General features: G+C 42.6%; 1 protein-coding gene and 1 long non-coding RNA gene across 2 annotated transcripts; both read left to right on the top strand.

Moving 5' to 3' along the window:
- Positions 1-6,423: 6,423 nt before the first annotated feature.
- LOC146715285 (transcription factor Adf-1-like) lies at positions 6,424-6,879 on the top strand (the record flags this gene model as incomplete). The annotated part of the gene is made up of 2 exons (XM_085441085.1): positions 6,424-6,553; positions 6,686-6,879. Coding segments are annotated over exons 1-2 (324 nt in total), but the record flags the coding sequence as incomplete, so codon positions are not given.
- An 8-nt stretch (positions 6,880-6,887) lies between these two features.
- LOC146715284 (uncharacterized) lies at positions 6,888-7,814 on the top strand. Its single transcript, XR_014919342.1, has 3 exons — positions 6,888-6,947; positions 7,514-7,603; positions 7,775-7,814. It is a non-coding gene; the product is annotated as an uncharacterized LOC146715284 (long non-coding RNA).
- The last annotated feature ends 14,587 nt before the right edge of the window (positions 7,815-22,401 follow it).

The raw sequence follows: 22,401 nt of genomic DNA, 5'->3' as shown, positions 1-22,401 counted from the left end.
GCTCTTCGGGTTGTTTTGTTGCTTTAATTAATTTATTATTAACAATAATATGAAATTATGCACAAAAGGAATTACTAACGTAAAAACACGTACAAACTCCAAAACACATTTCTAGCATGAACTGAACTTCCAAAGCAGAGCTACTAGATCACTTAAATTACACAATTGAAAGCATGTGTGTATTGTTTCTGTATTTATACACAGGCACTCATATATATTCAAATAATTTTAAAAAAAGTTCATTTACCTGTTACTACCACACACCAAATCCGGTCGTTGGTAATTGCTGGTTTGTGTAGCCACAAGATAACAAAAGCTCAACACTGCGCCCAGCATCCTGGAGCACTTCTGTTGTCTTTTACGTGTTTTGGAGTTTTTACGTGTTTTTATGTGTTTTGGAGTTTGTACGTGCTTCAGAGTTCGTACGTGATTTGAAGTTTGTATGTGCTTTGTCTCTAGGGGCCACCTTAAATATACTTTTATTTATTCACTCCACATAAAATGTAATAAATAAATCATATAATACAAAAATCAACTATTCACATTTCAACTTTTAACTATTTAAATTTTCAGCTTTTTCCTTTTACAAATTTAAAGTGAAACAACACAAAACACTGCAAACCACAACACAAATATAAATTAAAATATGAAAACAAAAAGAAGATGCATATTCTCTGTCATATGGGCCTGCATGAATAAACCTTCTGAATCCTTTATCATCTGCAACCGAAAATAGTTGTGGATGATTACTATACCTTTCTAATGTGACGTTGTTGTCCCTGGCTCTCTTTCTCTCTCTCTTCCTCTGGGTCTGTTGCTGGGCTACTGAGTGTATTTACCGCCCCTCCCCCCTCTGCCCAGCATAAAGCACAAGGCTCGCGTGCGAAGTGAAGCGGAAAAAAAGTGCGAGAGAGAGGCTGAGAGAAAGAAGAAAAAAAACCCCATGTGACGCCTCGCGTTAAGGAGCCGGCTCGTGTCGTTCACGTCAATGAGCCGGCTCTAAGAGCCATTTCGTTCGAGAACGACCCATCACTACAGAATAACATACAACCATCAATAGTGAGCTACAAAGAACGTGACAGATGTAGAATTTTACAAAAACAAAAGACTGCCCACAAAAACATTGTTGCACATAAAGTAGTATAATATAACTCAAAATGACAAATAAACATTGTCTCAGCTCACAACTGAGTTCAAAATGACAGGCTGCCTGTCATTAAACACATCAAGTGGATCCGCTCTCCACCAACCTCATCCATTGATCATGTTCTGAAAACAACAAACACAAAACAACATGCAGGTACTATCATTAAATTGCACATGGTTGACATGCATTTATTTTATTTTATTTGTGGATAACACTTAATTAATTAAACACGGAAATGGATAAACTGCGACCTAATGGCGGAATACTGTCACTGCACTGGTAACACAATCGACATATTGACATATAGACATATTATAAGACACATTAACCACTCGTCTTGAGTTTGACATGTGCTGTAGATGCTTTCTTTTTGTAACATTACGGTTAGTTTTAATATTACTTTTTCCGGGTCACAAAATAAACTCTTACGATATTTCCAGACAAGAATTAATCTATTGTTTCCCCCGTGCACCACCCAGTACCCGTGTCCTCTAAATCTGAGAGTGATGACTTTCTAAACTTCTTTGTGGATAGGTTGTGTATGCAGCTGCACTAAAGCCGCGGTTATAAGAATGAGCCGTAGCGTGGGAGTAGTCATTTTCACGATGGCAAGGTACTATAGCACTGAGGAAGTTTTGGAAATGGTCCTGGACCCTGATTGCGAGGATGGCTCCGCGTCATTCTCCGAGGACTCTGGGGATGACAGCAGAGTGGACGTCTAAGAACGGAAGAATAGTGTGGTCTCCTACAAATGCCAAGACGCTCCGCTATGTGCCTGCAGCCACAGGACTTATCCTGGGACCCACACATTATGCCACCGCCCGAATTAGCGACCCACAGTCCAGCTTTGCACTATTTCTCAAAGATGAAATCGTGCTGCATATTGCATCAATGACAAATCTGCAAGGGAGACGCACAATCGCAGACTGGAGAGATGTGGACACCGATTAACTAAGGGCCTATGTGGGACAGCTGATCTTGGCCAGTGTGTACCGTTCAAAAAATGAATCAACGGCCAACCTTTGGAGTGAGAAATCCGGATGGCGGATTTTTTGGGCGACCGTGTTGGAAAAATGATTCCGTTACATCACCAGGGCGCTGCGCTTTGATGATGAACTTTCCCGACCCCGAGGTGACAAACTGGCTCCAATCCGCAAAGTCTGGGATATGTGGACGCACCGCCTCCAGATGCTGTTCTGCCCAGACAGAGACGTTTGTGTGGACAAACAACTCGTACCATTCAAAGGCAGATGCAGCTTCAGGCAGTACATGCCAAAAAAGCCTGCCAAGTATGGCCTGAAGATTTGGGCACTATGTGATGTCAAGACATCCTACGCCTGCAGACTACAGGTCTAGACAGGCAAAGCAGCTGGCAAACGCCTGGAGGTCAACCAGGGGATGAGGGTGGTCCTGGACATGACAGATCACATTATAACATGTGACAATTTTTTTCACCTCCTTCCCTCTGTCAGAAGAGCTACTGAGGAGGAAACTGGCCCTGGTTGGCACAATTCGGAAAAATAAGCCTGAACTTCCACCACGTTTGCTGGAGACAAGCGGGAGAGAGGTGTTCTCCTTCATCTTCGCCTTCACGAAGACGCACACGCTCGTGTCTTATGCACCCAGATGCGGCACGAATGTCCTCCTGCTGAACACAAAGCACCGGACTCCATGCGTAAGCGATGATGCTGAGAGAAAGCCAGCAATAATAAAAGATTACAACAAATGTAAAGGAGGTGTCATTACGCAGTTACGCACACATTTATTCATTCTTGCTCATATATTGTTGTGTAAAATATACATAGGTTTAATGTTTTCGGGGGGTTTTTTGTTTGTTTTTTGTTAGGGTTAGGTTGTTGGCACCTACTCGTGCAGGAGGCGAACGAATCGGTGGCCATTGGCCCTATTCCACCATCTCCTTGACGTCTCGCTCTACAATGGCTACGTCTTGTGGACCGCAATTGACCCTTTATGGCAGCAGGCCAAACCACACAGGAGGAGGCTGTATATTGAGGAGGTGGGAGAAATGCTAGTCAATCCACAGATAGCGAAGAGAGGCTACCTTCCCCGCTCATCACTCGCAGCAGACTTTGTCAAAAGTGTGCAAGGTGCTGCTGCAGGCCCCTCTCCAGCCAGGAAGGTCAGGAGGCAGTGCCAGTTTTGCGCAGAAAGCAGAAGAAGAGTTGTCACCACCTGCTGCAAATGTGGAAAGTTCGCATGCGGAGACCACACTCTGTCCATCTGCTCCACCTGAGCAGGACTGTCACACTGATCAGAAAACTTAATCACTACCTGTAATCAATCCAAAAATAACTGAGAGCAAAGTGAAGCTATCTATAAATGTAGTTTTATGCACGTTCTCCTCCCAGTGATCACTTTACTTTGTGTTGTTCATGCAATCTTCTCTGAATCTGGTGAAGAAATTACCAAAGTTTGAATTTGCCCACACGTACATGTTTCTGTGGCGCTCATCATTATTAGCCTCTGAAGTGCTGGGTTAAGTGTCAGTATTGTGTGGTTTTAACCTTCTCCCTCCCTCCACAGAAGCTACTGTATAAGTAGCCTGCAAATATGATCCCCAAAACACCACCAGGCACTGTTTTTGCTCGTCCACCCACCAGGTCCACTCCAAGGTAAGTTTGCTGTACTGCTTTTTTGCACTGTCCTGCAGGTTTCTCGCAGTGTTGACATGTGCTCTTACACTGTGTTTTATCCCTGTAGAAAACAACCGTGTCAATCCCATCAGTATGACGGCCGTCCTTATATTAAGAAGCCACCAAATGCCTTCATGGTCTATCTGGAAGAGCAGAGGCCGAAGGTGGAGGCTGAACTGAACGTCAGTGGGAGTGCAGCTGTGAATGCAGTTGTGGGAGCGAGAGTAAGTGTGTAACTAACTCTACATACATTTATGGATCTGTTCATGTTTTGTGTTGGTGTCTTTGCATGTGTACCAGCTGTCCTGTAGTAATGTGTAGTAACAGTGTAGCTGTGCATTTATATATGCTGACAGTGTGTTCCTGTGGTCTTCTGTCCACAGTGGAAGTTGCTCTCAAAAAATGAGCAGGCGAAATATTTTGATCGGGTGGAGACAGAAAGATGGCGTCACACAAAAGAGCATCCACAGTGGTCCACTAAAGACAACTATGTATGTCCAAAGTGCCAATATTCATACATGTGCCTGTGACTGCACTGAATGATGAAACATTCACATCAGAGAGTTTGTATCAGCCCGTGAAAATTCTAATGTGTTTGTTTTTAGGGCAAAAAGAGGAAGAGAATCAGAAATCGCAGCTGTACCACCGGTGAAAGACTATTTCTGGGAATCACGGCGTTTCCTTCATGTGAAAGACAAACATTTGTTTAAAAAAAGAAGACTCATTGTGTTTTGTTTGTGTTGCAGTGTCTGCATCTGACCAGGAAGATCAACAGGTCAAGAAGCCTTACATCACACCAGCTCAGCAGCCACAGCCAGGTGTTACTAGCCTGCCTCACCAGCAGGCAGTGTGTCTGCAGCTGCCAAATCAGGTCCTCTCCTCCTCACATGTGGATGTTCCTACAGACCTCTGTGCTGGTCCTAAACTAAGTAACACCAGCCCTGCTTTTCCTGCGGATTCCACTCCATCCACATCATTTGCCTCCCAAGCAAGACAACCCCGAACAGAGCCCATCCTTTTCACTGACACTGAGAAGTGATCAGTGCTTGACCACCTTCCCATCACAGCACAGGGTGATCTGATCTCACCTCAATCAGTTAGACGCCTCCACTGGTCCTCAGCTAAACCAGAAAAGCGCTGCACCCACTCAGACAACAACTGGACGTCAGCCAGATTGACAGTTATTGAGCTTTTTAAATAAAGCACATTGCTCAAAACTAACATCAAACTAAAACTGAGCAAAACTACACTAAAACATAGAAACACTGAAAATGAAATCCAAACTTGAAACCTGAACATGGAAACACGGAAAGCCTGAAACACAAGGGTAATTAGGGAAAGTATAGTAACATGAAACCACAGCTGAAACAAACAGACATAACGAGACGGGGAGAGAAAATTCAATACACGACGAGAAACTGTAAAAATAAAACAGGAAGCACACTGAGATGCAGACTAAGACACACAGCTTGACACTAGGCATGGGGTCACCTAACCTCATTTGTCACATTACTCCATCACCCCTTCAAGCAGCTCTGTATATTATGGATGCAGATCTTCACCACAAAGCTTCATTGTTGTTGCCAGACGTCAAGACAGCACCATTTGCTACTTCACCTACCTGTCCTTCCCATCAGTCACCACTCAAGGAACTGACCTCGTCATCCATCTCCCTCACAGGCCTTTATGCGTAACTGATTCCTCAAGATCAAAACAATAAAACAACAAGATTCATAAGGATTATTTGTCAAGTTACTTGAAAATAGTAATTAGAGCTTGGTCACTCTGGCACAGCTGGCTGCCGGTGGAGCTCACGGGCATGTCACTGCAACCACCGGTTCAGCAAATGAAAATAAACAATAAAAGCAAAGGTGAATCAAATAGACCAATACGGCAAGGCTGGGATGGTCCATCTGGTAAAGTAAATCCGTTGGGCATCTTTCTTTGCCTTTAGACAACAATTCTGGTGGCAAAAGAACCAAACGGGACAGACAAAAAAGAAAAAAGTAATTAGTTACTAATTACTTCTCCAAGAAAGTAACCCTGTCACTTTACTGATTACTTATTTTTAAAAGTAACTGGTTACTTTATTACTTAGTTACTTTTTAAAAAAACATTCTACACAACCTCAATATGTTATAAAGCAATAGACCTTTCAGCCCAATTCTATTTTTTCTGCATAATACACAATGAAAAAGTCTCTTTTTAAAACTGGTTTCATTAATCTTTTAACTTTATGCACATTGCATCAAGCAAAAATTAAACTCCATGCAACATTCTCTGATTGGAAGATTTTTGTTTTACATTTAAGCCCATTTTCTGCATATTCCAGCATATAAAATAAACTGTTTTGCGTTTCACACTTTCAAATAAATGCAAGTAAAACACAGCAAAAAATAGATAAAATCAAAGATTCAGTGGCACCAAGGCTACGTCCACACGTACCCGGGTATTTTTGAAAACGCAGATTTTTCTATGCGTTTCGCGTCCCCTGCTCGAGTTGGAAAAATCTGAACTCCAGCGTCAAATCGCGCCGCGACAACCAATCAGGAGCCTGGTGACGTGGCTGTTACCTAGTTCAAAGGGGCAGATCCCGCCAAAGCCATTCATTCTGCATTCATCATGGAGGAAAAACTAATCAGTGCTGTGGCAAATCATCCCGAATTATACGATGCTACCTACTATTTCTACCGAGACAGGAATAAAAAGGACCTAGCTTGGAGACAAATCAGTGAGGAGATCGGGCAACCTGGTAAGTTCATTCCTTCTTTTTAATTTTCAGACTGACCCGATGAAGCGGCGCAAAAGCTAGCAAGCCCGCCTACTGTCCCGCGATTTTCCCACTGTTGTACAAATACCTTTCCGCTAACCAGATAATGCGTTTATTCAGAGGACATCTGCAGGAGAAAGTGGAAGAGCCTCAGGGACACCTATAATAAGGAGAAGAGGGCAGAGAAGGAGAAGAGGAGTGGGTCGGCAGCAGGATCGGGGAGGAGATGGAAGTTCTTCGCGGTCATGGGGTTTCTGGACCCCTTCCTCACCCCGCGGGAGACTAGCGGAAATATGGTGCGGACCGACCGTGGAGAACTTCTCCCCCGAGGACCAGGGACAGCCCGAAGAGGCAGCAGGGGAGTGTCAGTCAGAAGGTATGTTTACAATGAATTAATGTAGGCAGTTAATTAATGCGTGTTGTCATACAGGAATATATTTTGTTTATTAATAAACAGTATACAGTAGTCCCACTGTTCATCCGTCACTGCCTCGCCTTTTCGCTGATTTTTTTTTTATTGCACCGTACAGCTTTCAACAATGAGCATTGCATTCTGCAGCCGAAATGACAAATCTCCTCCATGTCATGTCTCCTGCGCTTGCCAAACTTATCATGTTTGGTTTTGATAACCATCACTTCAAATAGAAAAAAACAGCACAAAAACACTCATAACTATGACCCTCATTCGGAAATAGGCACCTGCACCGGGAGCGAAAAAGGCGCACAAAAGTGGCGCCGCAGACGGAGAAAAAGCGCGGCATACTTTTACGTTTTAAAATTGACTTGGTTTGCACTTTGAGAATCAACTTGTGAGAACTGTGACTACTGTTCATGTGCTGCAATAAACGAGAGACCACTGTATATAATAATAAGTATATAATAATATAATATTCTCTATGACTATTGTCTTCGACCTGTTAACATTTAATATTGTCTTGATAGAGTCAAGTAATCATGCAGCAGAGTCCTCCCCTGTTGCTTCTCCTGACTCCCCAGTCCCTGGTCCCTCCACTCCTGCTGCTGCACCCACAGGTATGAACATCAAGCACTGATAGCTTTTTACTTGCTTGAATCCCCTTGTGATCACCTTTACTAAATATCTACAACCAATCTGTTCATATCCTGGTTTTCTTCAATTTTGAAAATGAAAATCTAGTAGCAGCCTTCTCATTTCTTTGTGGTGTTTTGTTCTGTGTTTTACAGGCCCACAGAGGAGGACAGCTCGAAGGCGGGCGAGGGAAGGGTCCCAGTGTAATAGAGTGAATTGTTGCCCCCCAGTGGTAAAATACAGAAGTGCCTGTTACAGGGCTAGTTCTTGGTTGACCAATATATAACAACAAAAAAGGGTAGTTTTCTGCACCGCTAAGAAACAACAAGTTAGTGTGTGATGTCCTGCTGTTCAATAAAGGCACCTATCCACGTCCTTCTGTCCTGATCCTTTTAAGAGCCTAATCCAGAATATCACAACTGGCGACGAGGATTCTAAAGATTTCCACAGCGTGACAGAGGCTGTAGGAGGGTTGTGTTCACATGTAAAGAAAAAGACAAATCAAGACGTTTTCTTCACGGCTGCAGTGGAACAGCTTTTGGTGAGCTAACATGGCGATGCATGTGGGTCGTGTTGAAGAGTATAATGAATCGAAGGAAGATTTTGAGTCATATTTGGAGCGGTTGGAGCAATGGATGTTGGCAAATGATGTTTCCGATGAGAAGAAAGTGTGCACGTTTCTCTCTGTGATCGGAGCAGATACATACAGGCTGCTAAAGAATCTTGTGTCTCCGAGGGTACCGAGTACCATGGGATATGCAGCGCTGACTGGGGCGTTAAGTGCGCATTATAAGCCGACTCCAGTGGTGATAGCTGAGCGTTTTCGTTTTCAGAAACGTAACCAGAAAGAAGGGGAGGCAGTTTCTGACTATGTTGTCGCCCTGAGGCAGTTGTCAGCCACATGTGATTTTGGACAATATTTGGATGAGGCCCTGAGGGATCGTTTTGTTAGTGGGCTGCGTTCTGATGCTGTGCAGCGCAAGCTACTATCGGAAAAGGATCTTACATTTCCACGTGCATGTGAGATTGCCGTATCCATGGAACTCGCTTCGAAAAATACGATGGAGTTCTCAGGACGCCAGGACCCTCACCACGTAAATGCCTTGACAAATGCTCCAAATTTTTTCAACAAAGGATGGAAAGGACAGAACAGGCAAGAGGGCAATAACAAGCCAAAGAACTGGAAGGGACCTAAAAAAGACACAGGAATGAAGCAACCATGTTATCGTTGTGGTGGAAAGCATTCAGCACGTGAGTGCAAATTTAAGAGCGAAAAGTGTCATGTTTGTGCAAAAATAGGACACATTGCACGTGCTTGCAGGAATAAAAAATTCAGTCAGCAAACTCAGTATTTGGAAACTGAGGATGAATGCTCAAGTAGGAATGATGAAGCTGAACTTTTTGGAGTTTATTCAATGTACTCCATCACCTCCAGTGAGAAGGGATACACAGTGGATGTTGCGCTTGGGAGCAAGAACACCACCATGCTGCTGGATACAGGATCAGCAGTGTCGGTAGTATCAGACAAGTATTATCAGATGCATCTCACTCATTTCCCTATAAAACCAGCCAGTGGGCTAAAGCTCAAGTCCTACTCAGGCCAACACATTGCTGTGCGTGGATATATTATGTTACCAGTACAGTATGGGACTCAAAACATCACCCTACCACTGATCGTTGTTCAGGGAGACAGACCAGCTCTGATTGGACGAAACTGGTTAAAGAAACTACAGCTGAACTGGAAACAGATTTTCACAGTACACAAGGTACTGGTGCAGAAAGAAGCAAAGCCAGGAGTACTAGAAGTGATTCAGCGCCATCAGGCAGTGTTTTCGGATGACCAAGGCTGCATAAAGGGATTTAAAGCTAGAATCCACACTAAACCAAACACCACACCAATTTTCTGTAAAGCTCGCCCAGTTCCTTATGCACTAAAAGAAGCTGTGGAAAAGGAGCTGGACAGATTGGAAAAGGTGAAGGTTATTTCAAAGGTTGAGAAAAGTGAGTGGGCATCCCCTATTGTTACTGTGCCAAAGGCAGACAAAACAATTAGGATATGTGGTGACTACAAAGTCAGTGTCAACCAGTGTGTTGAAGAGGAAAGATATCCACTTCCAAATACTGAAGATTTGTTTGCCACTTTAGCTGGAGGAATATCCTTCAGTAAACTTGACCTTTCTCATGCCTATCAGCAGCTACAGTTAGATGAAGAATCAGAGAAGTATCTGGTCATCAACACACACAAAGGTCTCTATAAGTACAATCGCCTCAGCTATGGTGTTTCCAGTGCTCCGGCTCTTTTCCAGTCTGTGATGGATCAAATCCTTCAGGGGATGGAGCATGTCACCTGCTTTTTGGATGACATCCTCATCACTGCTTCATCTGAAAGGGATCATTTGAAGAGGTTGGAGGAAGTACTCACACGTCTGGAGAAGCATGGTGTCAGAGTGAAGCTTTCCAAGTGCCACTTTCTTCAGAGCAGTGTGGAGTACCTGGGACATCGTATTGACAGGGATGGTCTGCATCCTTTAGAGGAAAAGGTAGCAGCCATAGCAAATGCACCAGAACCAACAAACGTCACTGAACTGAAGTCCTTTCTTGGTCTTCTAAATTACTACAGTCGATTTTTGGAAAATCCATCCACCATTCTTCAGCCTTTGCATAACCTGTTGAGAAAAGATGCTAAATGGATTTGGACCATGGAATGTGCAAAAGCATTCAGGGATGCAAAAAGTCTACTGCTGCAGAACAAAGTGTTGGTGCACTACAGCACAAATCTGCCATTGAAGTTAGCCTGCGATGCATCACCTTATGGATTGGGCGCAGTCATCTCTCATGTCATGGAAAATGGAGAGGAAAGGCCTGTGGCTTTCGCATCAAGAACATTAACTGAAGCTGAGCGAAAGTATGCCCAGATAGAAAAAGAGGCCCTTGCCATAATTTTTGGAGTAAAGAAATTCCATAAATATCTGTATGGAAGGAAATTCACCCTCATAACAGATCATAAGCCACTGCTGGCTATACTAGGGCCAAAGTCAGCTGTCCCAACACTCGCTGCACTAAGAATGCAACGCTGGGCTCTTATTCTAATGGCATACAATTATGACATTGAATATAGAAGATCAGCTGAACATGCTAATGCAGATGCATTGTCACGTCTACCTCGGAATACGCCAGACAACATTGCCGCTGAGGGAAGTATCTTCTATTTCTCACATGTGGAAGAGCTACCAATAGTAGCTAAAGACATTGAGAGAGCAACCATGAAGGATCCAATCCTCAGCAAGGTCTGGAGCTACACCATGAATGGGTGGCCAAGTTATATGCAAGACGAATCACTTAAGCCTTACTTTACACGCAGACACGAGCTGTCAGCAGAACAAGGATGTGTTCTTTGGGGACAACGGGTCATCATTCCACCGGTTTACCAACAGAAAGTGCTGGAAGACCTGCATCATGAACATCCAGGTATCTGTCGTATGAAAGCACTCGCTCGCAGTTACCTGTGGTGGCCAGGCTGTGATGGTGATATACAAGAACTGGTTCAAAGCTGCTCAGTCTGTCAGGCTGTACAGAAGTCACCACCCGTTGCACCACTCCATCCGTGGAAGTGGCCTGAGAGAGTTTGGCAACGGATTCACATTGATTTCGCTGAAAAAGGCAAGCAGTACTTTTTAGTTGTCATTGACAGTCATTCAAAATGGTTGGAAGTGTTCCCTATGCCATCCATTACCTCACACAACACCATTGAGGTTTTGAGAGGGTTATTTGCTTCATATGGACTTCCAGAAGAGCTTGTTTCAGACAATGGACCTCAACTTGTGTCAAAGGAATTCAATCAGTTTCTGGAGTTAAATGGGATCAGACACACAGCTGTTCCTGCCTATCATCCTGCATCAAACGGGGCAGCAGAGAGGTCAGTACAAATCCTGAAACGATCCCTGATGAAAAATGTGCTGGAAGCAGATGGTAAGGCCACATTGCCACTCAGTCATCGTTTGGCAAACTTCCTTATCATGTATCGCAGTACACCGCACACTGTAACGGGTCGTACACCAGCAGAGTTGTTCCTGAAACGTCAGATCCGGACTCGCTTCAGCCTGCTGAAACCTGAACTAAGCAGACACATTGAACAGAAACAGTCTGAGCAGAAGCGACACCATGATTACAAAACCCAACCTGTTCGTGTTTTTTCGGAGGGAGACGCTGTGCGTATCCGAAACTTCAGGGGGGGGGGGGGAAACAAAATGGACTCAGGGAACAGTTCTGAAGAAAATGGGAAGTGTTACTTACCTGATACAAGAGGGACAGAGAACACGCACAATACATGTGGATCACCTGTTACCATGGAGACAGACTGTGGAGAAACCCCCAGTTATATTTTCACCGGTTTCAGAGGGACGGCCAGAAGTGATTATGGACAGTGTTGTTCCAGAGATACCACCAAGTCCACCTGGGATTTTAACATCACACTCCTTACCTCCTGAACCACGTAAACAGACAACCGATGAACCACCAGTATCCAACCCAGAAACCACCCAAAGCCCATCTGTGGAACGCAGATACCCAGAGAGACGCAGAGTTCCCCCAAAGAGACTGAATCTTTGAAAATGTAGAGTTATGTTTTAGTTATTTACTGCCAGTTATTTTAGAAGTGAAGAGTTAATAATGGAAGTAATGGCTACATTTGTTCATTGTTCGTAAGGGCCACAGAATATTTCTTTTTGGTGGGGGCAGTGAAATACATTCTTTAAAGGGTTGCTTACTTCAATTACAAATCTAAAAGGGGAGGAATGTAATAGAGTGAATTGTTGCCCCCCAGTGGTAAAATACAGAAGTGCCTGTTACAGGGCTAGTTCTTGGTTGACCAATATATAACAACAAAAAAGGGTAGTTTTCTGCACCGCTAAGAAACAACAAGTTAGTGTGTGATGTCCTGCTGTTCAATAAAGGCACCTATCCACGTCCTTCTGTCCTGATCCTTTTAAGAGCCTAATCCAGAATATCACACCCAGGACGGTCCATCGGCGGTGGAGCTGGCTATCCTGGAGTGCCTAAAGAGGCCACGCCCGTCTGCAACAGAATATTTTCTCCTCAGCCTTGTTCCTGCTCTGGAGAGCATGCCGCCTTAGACACGAGAATTCGTGAAATTCCAAATTTCTAAATCAGTTTTTGAAAATAGCACAGCTGTGCTAAATTTGGAAACATTGGACCCTAATGATCAGTAGTTTTCTGATGAGGCAGCAGCTCTCCAGGGCAGAAACAATGTTCTTATGTTTCTCCTCCTTCTCCCTGAGGCTCTTCCACTCCAAGCTGGGTCCTTTTTATTCCTGTCTGTCTGTAAATAGTTAGATTTCATATATTTATGTTATTTATGTCCTTTTGTTACTGAATTTATATATTTTATCAAATAAACATTTATAATGACAAATGTCTTTGTTCTACTACACAGCAAATATTGGCACCCGACTTGACAAAAGTAGAATTTATTTCATATTACACTAATAACAAAACATACTAATACAGTGGGATGCATAAGTTTGGGCAACCTTGTGAAAAGTAATTATTTTCCTGTACAAATTGTTGGTTGTCTCAATAAAAATTGTCAGTTAAATACATCATATAGGAGACACATAGTGATATTTGAGAAGTGAAATGCAGTTCACTGGATTTACAGAAAGTGTGCAATAACTGTTTAAACTAAAGCAAGCAGGTGCATAAATTGGCAACACTAAAAAGAGAAATAACATAAATATGTAGTGTATATCAATGTGTGTGTCTCCTATATGATATATGTAAGTGACATTTTTTACTGTAACAGCGATTCATACAGGAAAATAATGACTATTAATAAGGTTGCCCAAACTTTTGCACCACACTGTATATAGGAACATAGTGAAGACAAGTTACTTAAGAGAGTAAAAAGAGGTTAGATTATTTTGGAATAGAGCTCCATTTATTAAGAAAATTTTAAAAAGACAGGAACACTCTTTAGAGGTTTGTGGGTGGCTCTTAAAAGAGCCGTTGTGGGGAAGTCGTTCAGACTTCAAACAGGCTACTCCTTTGGTTGCCAAGACACGGCTCCCTCTGCCGAGAAGTGAGCCATGAACTTCTCCCTCACCAGGACAGCCTCTCTGGAGGAGTTGTTTGCTGCCATACGACCCAGGTCTTGCAACGGCTCCACCACAGCAGGCGCCACACCTCTCACAGCAGATGCCCCTCTCTCGTCCACACAGCGCAGAAAGTTGTGGAGAACACACGTTGCCTTCACACACTTCTCCGCAATTTCAGGACGGAGTTCTATGGCGCGCCGATACAACCTCCACTGTGAGGAGAGGATACCGAAGGCACCCTCCACTATCATCCTGGCCCTGGAAAGGCGATAGTTAAAGACCCTCTTCTCTAAAGGGAGGAGGCGTCCAGGGAAAGGTCTCATGACCTCACGTCGCAGCGGGAACGCTTCATCAGCCACAAAGACATGGGGCTGGGCTCCACGGTGTTCTCCACCAGGTAGAGGCTGGTCAGGAGGCAGATGGAGAGTCCCAGCCCGAAGAGCCTGACCAAAGGTGGAGTTGGCCAGAATACCACCGTCGCTGGTCCTCCCGTACCCCCCAACATCAATGACGCGGAAGCGATGCTCTGCATCCACAACCGCAAGGAGAACAATGGAAAAAGTTCCCTTGTAGTTGTGGAACATGGATCCTGAGTTGGGGGGTGCCTTCGTCTGGACGTGCTTCCCATCCAGAGCTCCACAGCAGAGAGGGAAGTTCCAGCGCTCCTGGAATCCCTCTGCGATGGACCGCCAGTCTTCAGTTGAAGGCACAGCCATGAAATCGTCCACTAGACAGTCCCAGATGGCCGTCGCTACCTGGGGGATGATCTGGCTCACCGTGGACACACCGACTCGAAAACTGAACGCGATGGTCCTGAAGGAGTCCCCGGTGGCAAGGAACCTGGACAACAGTGTTTAAAATGAGTATTATGTGTACTGCAGTTACAAAATACATTATTGAAATTCCAAAATTACAAAACATAAATCTTACATAAAACATTTTGTAATTATAAGGATAATTACATGATATATATTTGATATAATCTAGAACAATCTGCCGTGATCATAAACAAATATTCAACTATCCCAGAATTAAACCAGGTCTAAATGAAAAAAGGAGTGAGTATCACTACAAAGATTAACCCACATTGGTCCTAGTACAAGTTTGATATCAGCAAACACCGAGAGCATACCTATGACACCACAGCCATGCTATCATTCAAACACTGATAACAGCATAAATCGAATTAAATCGGGACTTGATGAGACCGTCTGAGTATCACTACAAATATTATGAAGTCGTCTCGTACCAGTTTGCTATCGGTAAACACCGAGAGCATTCACTGTTAGCATAGCACATCCATGTTAGTATACACTGCTAACATGGATGTGCTATGCTATCAGTAAACGCCGACAGCATTCACTATTAGCATAGCACATCCATGTTAGTATACACTGCTATCATGGATGTGCTATGCTATCAGTAAACGCTGACAGCATTCACTATTAGCATAGCACATCCATGTTAGCAGTGTATAAATGGATGGTTTAGCATATATTAGCGCAGGTATCAATAAAGGACTACCGTATTAAACACTTTTACTAACCTCAGGCAGATGGACAGGCGGTCTGCTGGTGGGATTGAGTGCCTGTAATTGGTGTCTAGGCGGGCAATTCTGGGACCGACGCGGGAAAGCAGGTCCTCAAACTGGCCGAGTGACAGACGATGATATCGCTGGAATCTGCCGTCATCCAGGCGCAGCTCCTGTAGCAAATGGTGAAACTCACCAAACTGCTCACGCGTCTCGAGGACCTGATGGACCCAGGTACGGCGAGGACGTCTTTTACGCCGCTGCTCTGCTCTCCACAGTAAATAGAGAAGGGAGACTCTCTCCTCAAGCGCTAGCTCGACACCTGCCATCTTGCAAAGATGGCAGGTGCAAAACTTCCTCCCACATTTCCGGTTCACGCGCGTTAAAATATGATATTTTGGGGCGCGATGGATTTTTCTTGGACACGCGTAGAGGTGCGAATGTGCACGCGTCAAGTTAGGGGCGTTTGGGGCTTTTTTCACGCGCCCATCGCGTTCGGTGTGAACACACCGTTACAGACTGGATTATCCACTGTTGAGATTGCCTTCTTGCCAAGAGTCTCTCCTTGCGTTGTTATTAACTCCTGTGCTTAATGTTAAGGTTTCAACTAGTTCACTTTCCTTCCATGCTTGAATCTGCTTTTGGATCCTGGTTCATGCACTAGCCTCCAGGCTCCAGTGGCAGGTGCAGAAACAGACATGAGAACAAGACTGAAATATGTCTTAAGACTTTATATCTTGTTCTGTTTAATCTGAACAAGCCCATAAAATCAGTCAATGATCACTAATGGCCTCTCATAGTTTTTATTATCACTATTTATTGGTAGCATGTTTTAGGCTACGTCCACATGTACATGGGCATTTTTAAAAAAAAAACAAAACAAAAAAACCATCTTGTCCACATGTGCAGTTTTGAAAAAAATATCTCCGTCCACATGTAAACGTTATAAATGAAATTTTGGGCAATCATAAGTCTAGAAGCCTGGGAGTTTTTATATTTTTGGAAAAGACAGCTATTCTTGGTGTTACAGTCAACTGTCTGGGTGTTTGTTTCAGGCAGAACACTGAAGGTTGCAACGCTGCTATTCCTGCAATGAAATAACACCACCACATGTTGTAACAGGAAGAGCCCCCATTTGAGGCAGGCCACAAAATTTAGAAAAACAAAAAATTTACATTATTGGGCAACAGGCAAAGATGTTATACATTTAGACTAGACTAAAAGATCCACGGAAACAAAGACTGAATAACTTCACCACAAGTTGAGCCCTCACTGTCTTCTGTAATTTACAGCAGAAACTAGTGATGTGTCGGTCGCAAACGAAACGACTCTCTCGCACTTTTTTCCCGCGTCACTCCGCATGCGAGCCTTGTGCTTTGCGCTGGGAAGAGGGGGGAGGGGCGGTAGTTACACTCGCAGTAGCACAGGAACAGAGCGGGAGGGAGAGAGAGAGAAAGAGCCAGGGACAACAACGTCACATTAGAAAGGTATAGTAATCATCCACAACTATTTTCAGTTGCGGATGATAAAGGATTCAGAAAGTTTATTCATGTAGGCCCATGACTGAGAATGTGCATCTTCTTTTTGTTTTCATATTTTAATTTATATTTAATTGTGTTGTGCAGTGTTTTGTGTTGTTTCACTTTAAATTTGTTTAAAAGGGAAAAGCTGAAAATTTAAATAGAAAAAGTTGAAATGTTTTTTGTATTATATTTTGTATAATTTGTATTATATGGTTTATTTATTGCATTTTATGTGGAGTGAATAAATAAAAGTATATTTACGGTGGCCTCTAGAGACAAGGCACGTACAAACTCCGAAGCACGTACAAAAGACAACAGTGCTCCAGGTTGTTTGAGGCAGTGTTGAGCTTTTGTTACCTACCTACACAAGCCAGGAAGTACCAACGACCGGATTTGGTGTGTAGTAGTAACAGGTAAATGAACGTTTTTTTTTTTTACATTATTTAAATATATATAAGTGCTTGTGTATAAATACAGAAACAATACACCTATGCTTTCAATTGTGTAATTTAAGTGATCTAGGTAGCTCTGTTTTGGCAGTTCAGTTAATGCTAGAAATGTGTTTTGGAGTTTGCTTTTCTCTAGGGGCCACCGTATATATTTATATATAAACATATATAAATAAAACCATGTTTTTTTTTACATTAGTAATTTTTTTTTAGCATGATTTCATACTGTTGTTAATAATAAATTAATTAAAGCAACAAAACAACCTGAAGAGCCAGTTGGGGGCCGAAAGAGCTGGGGTTTTTTAGTGAGTCGAGCCGAAAGAGCCGGATCTCTAAAAAGAGCCGGAAATCCCGTCACTAGTTTCAAATATACTGAGGGCTAATCAAGGGGATGAGACACAGCTAGGGAAAAAGAAGGTACAGGTGAAAATAATCAATGACAATTATAACTAAAGCTATGGACAGAGTACAACACACAAAGGACACAACAGGAAATAACATAACAGGCAAATATATTATACATTTAGACTAGACTAAAAGATCCAAGGAAACAAAGACTGAATAACTTCACCACAAGTTGAGCCCTGACTGTCTTCTGTAATCTACAGCAGAAACATTTACACCAGTGAATCCCAAAGTGGGGGGTTGAATTAAAAAAAAAATAAAATTGAATACTGCAAGCATAAGGTTTTTTTGACAGGGGTCCCACACAAACAGAAAGCAGAGGTTGAAGCAGCGCCAAATATGCTTCCAAACCAACTTCCTTCCAAGCCAAAACTAGAAGATATGCGAAGCATGTCTTGCCTTTGGCTTCACCTGCACAACAGTTGTTGTTCCAAGAATTTGTTTCCCCTGAGTCGGGAGCACACGCTGGGCTCTCCAAATCACGGACAAACAGTATCCCCTATTCTTGATTTTTAGTTCACAAACACTTCTAATAACGACTAACTACTTCTAAAACTTGGGAGGTTGCAACATAACTGTATGTTAAAGAGTGCTTTGTTTCATTAATAAACATGAGACTGTTTAATGCATTTCCAGCTATTTTTTAGATTTTTTTTAAAATATAAAAACTTGGCATAGGAATACACTTGAAAGTATAAAATGTAAATATAGTTTAAATGAACGAACATAGCATCTAACAAACAATTATAAATATCCACAAAAACAATTTAATTCATCCTTTATAAAATATCATTTTGCATATTTGAACATTATAAACATTTTGAACAAAACAAAGCAACTATATATTAAATACTCTTTTTTTGATGTCGCTAATTTGTTTCCTTTTACATACAGTTCTCCAACAGGATGCAGGTTGTACCGTGTCATCAAAAATCACGAGGACATCACACTTGAAAACGCACAAAACATACAACAGATGATGAGATGCGATGCAACACTATGATGGGTAGCTGTAGCTCAGGTGGCAGAGCAGGTCAGCCACTAACCAGAAGGTCAGTGGTTCGATCCCAGGCTGCCTCCTGGCTGCATGCCAAATATCCTTGGGCAAGATACTAACCCCGTGTTTGCCTACTGGTGGTGGTCAGAGGGCCCGGTGGCGCCAGTGTCCGGCAGCCTCGCCTCTGTCAGTGCGCCCCAGGGCAGCTGTGGCTACAATGTAGCTTACCATCACCAGTGTGTGAATGGTTGAATGACTGAATGTAGTGTAAAGCGCTTATTCTTTTTGAATTATGATTCGCTGGCAGTGATTTACTGATTAGCAAAGCTTCAAAGCACAGTTACGCAAAGGTAAAATACAAGGAAGGTGACCGCAGACTGATTTTAGAGTTAGGGTCCAGTGGGGAAAGGAGGAGGACGGGGAGGGCTGGGTGATGGCCCCAGAAAAAGGAGTACCTTCTGACTCCATGTTTACACAATATCGTCTAAATTTTCTCTGTTGTCCATTTTAATGACAGCGGAAAGTTTAAGTGCTGTTCTTGTCAGCACTTAAACCTTGTGCAGCAAACTAAATATGTATACATTTATATTTATAATATAAATGTAAAAGTAAAAGGTTACTCTGCAAATTTGAATTTTAAAGCCTTTCTTGTGATAAACTAATACAATATTAATTTTTGGAGAAAACATCTACAATTTTGATTAATCTCTCCCAACAGTTTACTGTGAAGGAAGTTGATGCTTACAGATATATACAAATGCATTTTAAATACATTTTTCTTTAAATGTTAATGAAATTCTTGTGTTTTCTTATGATGTCAATTAATTTTTCACTGCTCGGTCACACGACATTTCAATAATTCAAACAGAACTTTCTACACTTTTTGTTCAATTTGAAGGACAGTAAAACAACTACAGGATTCAAGAAAATATTTATGTAGAAACAATAATTGTGGGGTTGAAAGAATTAAGTGTATATTTTCAGTGATCTAGGCTGGGTTGGAGGCAGTCAGTGGTGCTCCTTGGCGGGACCAACTGTCATCTGAGGTGTCAGCCCTGGAGGAGGTACCACCAGACCACAACTACTGTTAACAGGCAAGCGCAAATTTGTCTAGGAACCTTTTCTCCGGTGGTATATGGCACTTCATGGCACTCCTGCTTGCATATCTCTGACATCTTAGGCTACGTCCACACGTACACGGGTATTTTTGAAAATGGAGATTTTCCGTTTTTGTTTTAAAAAATAATCCCGTCTCCCACTGTCACACCTGGTTCACCCACCATTGTTCCGGTCCAAAATCCTTCTACTGGTTCGGAATTTATGCGGCAGGTGGCCCGCAATGAATCCTGGGATATAGTAGGACATGAAGGATACATCGGACCCATCCTTAGAATTCAGGGCAAAGTAGGACGCATTTGTCGCCACATTTTGAGTACTCTTTGAATTCGGACAGCCTTCGTCGTGTCGCCGTGACGTCATTGCCTCCAAGTGTGGCATTGGCGCATCCTTCCCCCGAATTCGGACACGACTAACCCTCAAATTCGCGGAGAGGTAGGATGCATTTGTCGCCACATTTTGAGTGCTCTTTGAATTCGAACAAGTTACATATAAATGGGGAAAAAACATGTATAATTAATATGCAAAATATTGTTGGGTTAATGAGCATGCTGACTGCATCAAAACATCTTCTGACTACACACACATTTTTCCTCCCTCACCTGGCGGGAGGAGTTTATGAAGGACACAACAACTCTTCACTAATTTCCCATTTCCACTTTCTTCACAACACCTCAGTCTTTGTAAGGAGGAAGTCTATCAGATCAAATGGTTGTAGATTGTTGTTACTCTGTCCATCTCTTCTTTCTCTTTATATACAGACCGGGAAAATGCAAAGAAGACCTCACCATAAGAAGGGGGAAGATTCAATTGAAGAACAGCTGGATCTGCGCACAAAAGTTCACACCAAACGATACCTCTGTGAGCAGTGTGGGAAAATGTTCAAAACACTATTAAGTTTGTGTTATGTTCCTGGGTCTGTTGACCCAGCGTTTTGAGTTTTAGTTTATTTGGATGATATGTTTGAGTTCTTTAGGGTAGCTAAGTTGTTTATTAGTTTCCCTTTGTGTTTTCTATTTAAGTTTCCCTCTCCCTTTGCCCTTTATGTGTTTCATGCTGTGTGTCTTATGTTGTCAAGTTTATATTGTCTTGTCTGCATCACATGTTTCCTGTTATATTTTGAAGGTCTGTGTCCTATGTCAGTGTAGTCAGCTTTGCTTCCTTTGTCTCGTTATGTCAGACTAGTGTCAGCTGTTTCCCCATGTGTTTCCACTTCCCCTAATCACCCTTGTGTGTATTTAGTCTGTGTGTTTCTGTTCATTTCTTGTCAGGTCGTCTGTTGTCCACGCCATGTGTTCAAGTCTAGGTTTTTCTTGTTGTTTGTTTAGTTCTCCCAGTTTAGGTTAATGTTAGTTTTACTTCAGTTTGCCTTGCACTTTGGTTGTACCTAGTGATGGTGAGATGAAGCCTCATGATGAACTGAAGCTTTCCATCCAATTGGTCGACTCATGGTTCGAAGCATTGTGATGATTCATTTGCTCTACTGCGCCATCAAGTGGACAATTCAAGTGAAGCGGGCTCTTTGATTATAATGATGTGTAAACCTTATGTACATCTGGATAATGACACAAACTAGTGTTTGGTGCTTCACTTTTTAATAAACTAAAAGACAGAAATCAGATTATAGGATGTGTAGTGTTGTTTATTTATATTTTGGTGTTTATCATTTGTGATATTTATTACTGTGTGCATACTTTATTAGGAGAGACAAAATTAAAAAAAAAAACTCTTCCTTGCTGGTTCCATCGAAGAAGAAATGCACAAGTAACTATGTAGCACGTACGTAATCCAATTCCACAACACGGTGTGATGGGGAATCAGCTGTTTTCCTGCCCATGTTATCTCGAATCTGGCGCGAACCGGTGAACCAGTCCCTGAATCAGTCACGTGGTACGGACTGCCCGCGAGGCCTTGAACGTCACTGCATACGTAATCAAAGCAAGCCTTGATACGCGCTTCAGAAAAACGCCCCCGCGATTACCCGACGCACGATTCGAAGCTTCGACACACAGGACACATCACTAGTTGTACCTTTTGTTACCAGCCATATTAAACGGCTCGCTTTTTGTTAATACTCAAGCTTTGGTCCAAGTTCCTATGTGTCTGCATTTTGGGTCCACTCTTCACAATATATACATCTGTCTCCGCCCGACTGTGTCTATGTGCTCATTATTGGCTGTTTCATATAGATCCAACCTGTACATAATGCAGATTTTTGTCCACATACAAATTCCAGGCTTCCCTCGTTCAGGTATTCATATGCAGCATACTTTTGGGAATTTTAATATGTTGTTTTTACCTTCCCTCTTCTAAATTGGCTGTTTCTCTGATGTACTGTTTGTTTCTATGGTTTATTTACATTTCTTACACAATTAACATGGCTCCCACATACCAGAATTCAAAGCGTAATGTCAAGCCCTATATACTTACATTTATTGTTTATTGATAAGAACATTTCTGTCAGTATCTGGAGCTATACAGGCGATACATTGTAATTTGGACATCCCAGCTTTCCTTCTGACACTGACATCTGAGAGGGGGTTTGTTCATTGACGTCCTCCATACTGAGCACAGTTGACAGCTCTATCAGAGCATTTATAATAGTTTGAGGGATCTCAACCTGATCGGACAAAGATCTTAAAAGGACC

This window comes from Copadichromis virginalis, linkage group LG3 (genome assembly GCF_057382275.1).
Source record: "Copadichromis virginalis isolate Kocher_CV1m ecotype Utaka linkage group LG3, C_Virginalis_male_GT1.1, whole genome shotgun sequence".
Taxonomy (NCBI): domain Eukaryota; kingdom Metazoa; phylum Chordata; class Actinopteri; order Cichliformes; family Cichlidae; genus Copadichromis; species Copadichromis virginalis.
The sequence above is the reverse complement of the archived record's forward strand: the minus strand, read 5'-3'. Positions and strand labels throughout refer to the sequence as shown.